This window comes from Centruroides sculpturatus, unplaced genomic scaffold (genome assembly GCF_000671375.1).
Source record: "Centruroides sculpturatus isolate CEXI.00-Female unplaced genomic scaffold, Cexi_2.0 scaffold1935, whole genome shotgun sequence".
In the NCBI taxonomy this organism is placed as follows: domain Eukaryota; kingdom Metazoa; phylum Arthropoda; class Arachnida; order Scorpiones; family Buthidae; genus Centruroides; species Centruroides sculpturatus.
This window is the reverse complement of record NW_019386163.1, coordinates 83,908-89,845: the sequence shown is the minus strand read 5'-3', so window position 1 is coordinate 89,845 and position 5,938 is coordinate 83,908. Positions and strand designations below refer to the sequence as shown.

General features: G+C 31.4%; 1 protein-coding gene across 1 annotated transcript; it reads left to right on the top strand.

Moving 5' to 3' along the window:
- Positions 1–623: 623 nt before the first annotated feature.
- On the top strand, positions 624–5,337 carry LOC111613878. Its single transcript, XM_023355230.1, has 2 exons — positions 624–782; positions 4,651–5,337. Exons 1-2 carry the CDS (start codon positions 624–626, stop codon positions 5,335–5,337), a joined length of 846 nt encoding a protein of 281 aa, XP_023210998.1.
- Positions 5,338–5,938: the final 601 nt, after the last annotated feature.

Sequence of the window (5,938 nt, the reverse complement as noted above, 5' to 3'; positions counted from 1 at the left end):
CCTAGCGCATTTTTCAGAGCAAAAATTAATATAAGACACTGTCTTATTTTCGGGGAAACACGGTAGTAAAATAATTTTAATATTAATAATAATAATTTAGTAACATAAATTTATTTATAGTAAAATGTACTCGCGGGCCGTAAAAATTATTTGGCGGGCCGTATATGGCCCGCGGGCCGCCAGTTGGACAGCGCTGTTATAAACTATTAAAAATGCAGTTATTTTATATCAACATTGCACAAACAAACATTAATATTATAGCTAAAGGTAGATATACGATTATAATGCATTTATATACAAATAACTTAATATAATACAAAAAAAAATACAGTTTATTCCAGAAGTTATCAGTTTTTTACAATAATAATAATACTTATATACTAATAATACTTTTTAACCTTCGCCAAGCATTAAAATTATACTGTAAATAAAAAACCCAAAAAGGTTATATTCTCAAATAAATCTCAAAAAGATCTTTCTTAAATACTGATTTGATAAATTTACTGCAGTACAAATTTTAAATCTTTTTTGTTTACTTTTCTCTAATGCTTAATAATTCTTGTATTCTGCTAACCTAACTTTTGTTAATTTTTTAAATGTTTTGTTATACTTTAGTTTCTGAAATGAAGGAAATTGACTCGAATCATGACGGTTCTGCTGTATATAATGCAGTGAAAAACCTTACGCAAGAAGAAGAACAAAAACTGTTTGAAAATATAATTGCAGACTGCATAAATGAAGAATATTTTACTGAATCCAATGAAATAGAAGAGTCTCCTGCTGTAAGTTTAAATTTACCTAAATTATTTCACATAAATTTTTAAAATCTGATAGCGTTTAAACATTGATTACTGATAAATATCCGTACAATGTTGTTTTAGTACTGTATTAAAGATTGTTTAGTACATGTTGTCCAACCTTTTTCTTAATGGGCCTAATTAAAAATTTAGGTATATTCAGCTGGCCACGAAGGTACTTTAGATAAATATATGCTTTTAAAAAGTTTAAAATGTGAATAACTAATTTTAATAACAAGTATACATAATTACAAAAATACTGTTATAGACAGTAAAAAATGACACTCACACAAAATAAAAACAAATTTAATGCGAATTTTGACATTGCCTTCCTTTTCTAATATTATCAATATCTGCTTTTATGGTACTAGTCTTTATTCTAGGAATGTTAGTTAAATGAGAATAAGTCAACCTATTTCTTTCAGAGGAATGATGTTTTTTATATTGGAAAAAAATTGTTTACAACAGTAGACTATGTACTACAATAGTAGACTATGTACTACCCCACACGCATAACAGTTTTCTAGATAAGTTGAGAATTTAGTCAAATCAGAAAAAAACAAAAAATAAAAAGGTGCTTCGACTTAGGTATTAGGACTAGACTCGAGTCACTAAAAATGATTAAGTTTCAATAAAGTATTGGCTTGTAAACAATGTTGTAAACAAAGAGGAAAGAGTCTCCTGCTGTAAGTTTAAATTTACATAAATTATTTTACGTGGTAACATTATTTCACTGATAAATATCCGTGCAACGTTGTTGCACGTTTATTTATCAAGAGTAGAAGCGCCAAGCTCGCTAATTTGATCCACGTGTGGTCCGGTGATGATTACTTGCCAGGTGGTGAACTTCTGGAAGTAAACAAGTGGGTCGGAATATCGGCGGACGTAAATGTAAGCTTCACTATCACCGATAAAAGCGGACCGGGTGAAAGCTGTTCAGACAAGGAAGGTTTGTGATTGGTCGGAAGTTTCCGTCCATATAACCTTTAAATTGCAAAGCGAACGGGAGGAGGAGAGAAGGGGAAGAGAATATCAGGCTCTTGGAAAGCCCGCTGAGTTTAGAAAGAGCATACTCCTCTGGCATACATTTTATCTGAGGGGCGAGTAAGTGCTGAGGCAGGTCGTATCGTGCAGTTGAGCCACTCTCTATAGCCAAATAGTTTCCAAAAGCCAATCTGTTACGTGAAGCACCACGCTTTGTGTATCCTGTATTTACTGTTTTTTAACATGTACAGTACACTCTATATAATTTGTAAATAAACTGCAAATATTGTCTCTTGAGTGTGAAGATGTTCTTCCAACGAACCCGGATCACGTCTAATCGAGTCGTAATAAATACTGCAAACTAACTGAAAGACACGGAATTTGGGGAAGAAATTTCACTGTGTATTCTTCATCTACCTGATGAAAGATACTTATTCTTTGTCACTAATAACATCATTTCATAACATAAATGTTTGAACTGAAACAATCAAAATGACAGACCACGTACCTTATGTTTTGATTGGAANTACCCCACACGCATAACAGTTTTCTAGATAAGTTGAGAATTTAGTCAAATCATAAAAAAACAAAATATAAAAAGTTGCTTCGAATTAGGTATTAGGACTAGACTCGAGTCACTAAAAATGATTAAGTGTCAATAAAGTATTGGCTTGTAAACAATGTTGTAAACAGAGAGGAAAGAGTCTCCTGCTGTAAGTTGAAATTTACATAAATTATTTCACGTGATAACATTATTTCACTGATAAATATCCGTGCAACGTTGTTGCACGTTTATTTATGAAGAGTAGAAGCGCCAACCTCGCTAATTTGATCCACGTGTGGTCCGGTGATGATTACTTACCAAGTGGTGAACTCCTGGACGTAAACAAGTGGGTCGGAATATCGGCGGACGTAAATGTAAGCTTCACTATCACCGATAAAAGCGAACCGGGTGAACGCTGTTCATACAAAGAAGGTTTGTGATTGGTCGGAAGTTTCCGTCCATATAATCTTTAAATTGCAAAGCGAACGGGAGGAGGAGAGAAGGGGAAGAGAATATCAGGCTCTTGGAAAGCCCGTTGAGTTTAGAGAGAGCATACTCCTCTGGTAACTATCTGAGAGGCGAGTANTACTTCTTTCACAAGAATGATGTTTTTTATGTAGGAAAAAAATTGTTTACAATAGTAGACTATGTACTACCCCACACGCATAACAGTTTTCTAGATAAGTTGAGAATTTAGTCAAATCAGAAAAAAAAACAAAAAATAAAAAGTTGCTTCGACTTAAGTATTAGGACTAGACTCGAGTCACTAAAAATGATTAAGTGTCAATAAAGTATTGGCTTGTAAACAATGTTGTAAACAAAGAGGAAAGAGTCTCCTGCTGTAAGATTAAATTTACATAAATTATTTCACGTGGTAACATTATTTCACTGATTCCGTGCAACGTTGTTGCACGTTTATTTATCAAGAGTAAAAGCGCCAACCTCGCTAATTTGATTTACGTGTGGTCCGGTGATGATTACTTGCCAAGTGGTGAACTTCTGGACGTAAACAAGTGGGTCGGAATATCGGCGGACGTAAATGTAAGCTTCACTATCACCGATAAAAGCGGACCGGGTGAAAGCTGTTCATACAAAGAAGGTTTGTGATTGGTCGGAAGTTTCCGTCCATATAACCTTTAAATTGCAAAGCGAACGGGAGGAGGAGAGAAGGGGAAGAGAATATCAGGCTCTTGGAAAGCCCGTTGAGTTTAGAGAGAGCATACTCCTCTGGTAACTATCTGAGAGGCGAGTAAGTACTGAGGCAGGTCATATGATGCAGTTGAGCCACTCTCCAGAGCAAAATAGATTTCAAATCCAAATATTGTCTTTTGAGTGTGAAGGTGTTCTTCCAACGAACCCGGATCACGTCTAATCGAGTCGTAGGAAATACTACAAACTAACTCAAAAACACGGAATTTGGGGAAGAAATTTCACTGTGTATTCTTCATCTACCTGATGAAAGATACTTATTCTTTGTCACTAATAACATCATTTCATAACATAAATNTAACTGAAAAACACGGAATTTGGGGAAGAAATTTCACTGTGTATTCTTCATCTACCTGATGAAAGATACTTATTCTTTGTCACTAATAACATCATTTCATAACATAAATGTTTGAAGTGAAACAATCAAAATGACAGACCACGTACCTTATGTTTTGATTGGAAAGTTCCAAATTACCTAACCAATCACTTCATACGACATGAAAATGTATTCAGTGAAACGTAAATACTGTAATTATTTCGACATACTTTACCGAAATAAATGAAAATGCGCCTGATAAATTAAGGGTGCAGTGAGCCCCGGGTTTGACATAACCTGCTTTAGGAAATACTGTATTTAAATTCTGTATTTATTAAATTATGATTTTACTCGCTCTTTACCTTTTTAAATTATAAAATATTTCGTGTAATTATTACTTGTAAGAATATTAAAGTATTTATAAATAATAAATCTAATTTGACGTGAAACTTTGATTTGCATAAAAATATGTATGATTAAAACTTATATATGTAATGATATATAATGAGAAAATATAATTCTTAATAAAATATGTAAAGATTGAAGAATATTCTATAAACAAAAAGAACAACAACAACGATAAATATATTATTGTTAATCGTGATTTAATTTTTATTGTTTTTATGGGTTAACATGGAAAACATACGATTTTAGTAATGTTATTTGTAATGCAAATTTCAATCACTTTACGATGTCTATAAACGTTGGCCATTACAATAAAACCGTTAAATATTTATTAAATTATACTTAATGTTTACGATTTTATAGTTTATGAGAAAATTTGTAATTTTATTTTTCAGGAAAACATTACAAATGTTCCTGTCTCTTCAGCAGAAATCAGTTCAAATCAACATGAACACATTAGATTCCGACCATTATTTAATGCTTTTATTGAACTCGAAACATATTCTTTAGTATCGGATATAATATATGAAGAAGAAGAGCCTTACTCAACAGATGATCTGTCAGAAAGTGGTTACAGTATTGAGTCAGATACGATGTCAATTGAAGACGAACTTTCTGATGATATGAAGCAAAATGAAATATTTGACGAGTGTGATATCGATGAAAATATATTAATAAAGGCTCAATATCAAGCAGAAAATAATGAAACATATGATTTGGCATCTGTCAATGCCACTTGTCCTGATATTGAATCATACATATCAGATTTAACAAAATCGGATAAGATGTCAAATATTTTTGAAGAACGGCCTGCGTCGAATTGGAATGAACACGTAGATAACATTTCTTCATTGAATAATTCTAGTAAAATATTTAAAGACAAAATTATTAATGTGCAATCTGAAAGGGATCTTGGTTTATATCAAGAAATAGGAGAAAATGAATTGGACGCATTTCAGTTTGATGAAAGTGAATTTGAAATAAACACGAAGCTTTCACAATTTAACGATGTTGTGGGAGGTTCAATTAGATCAGAAGAATTTAATGAAGGTAAGATCACAAATAGATTATCTGTTATCTAAAGTGTAAAGTTTTGTTTTTTCTTTTATTCTATTTTATACTCCAGATATTTATTTTTCTTTCTCTAATAGTTATTAGATTTACGTACATTTAGATATAAACGTAATTGTGAAATATTTTAAATACATTATTAAGCTTAATCTTAATTACAATCTTTTGCTGCCTTTTGGTTTAAAGTAATAGTTTCAGAATTTTTCTGAATTTATAGAAAGAATTTTTCTAATAACAAATATTTTCTTTATTTACGTTGTTACTATTTTAACTAAGAATTTAAGTTGCACAATATAAAAATTTATGAAACATTCATTTATTAATGCTCTGTCAAAGTTATTAATCTCTTCTTAGAATAGAAATTAAATATTTGCAAAAAGAGAATTATAATTCATAAGTTTGTCAGTAATTTATTTCAGCAATTAAAAAACTAATTTTTATTTGATATGATAATTATATTTAATAAAGGCCCTACTCGATACATGCAGTGGAATTAATAAACACCCGCCAAAATATATGTATTNTTTTCTTTTATATTGGCACAAGAATAATGTGCCCATTTATCACAACAAGAAAATTTAATATTTAAAAATTATATGTAAAGGCATCATC

Bases quoted from the DNA above. Each gene is read 5' to 3' on its own strand.
- LOC111613878 (XM_023355230.1), top strand. From the start codon at position 624: ATGAAGGAAATTGACTCGAATCATGACGGTTCTGCTGTATATAATGCA. The intron at 783-4,650 runs GTAAGTTTAAAT...TTTATTTTTCAG, and splicing joins AAATAGAAGAGTCTCCTGCT to GAAAACATTACAAATGTTCC.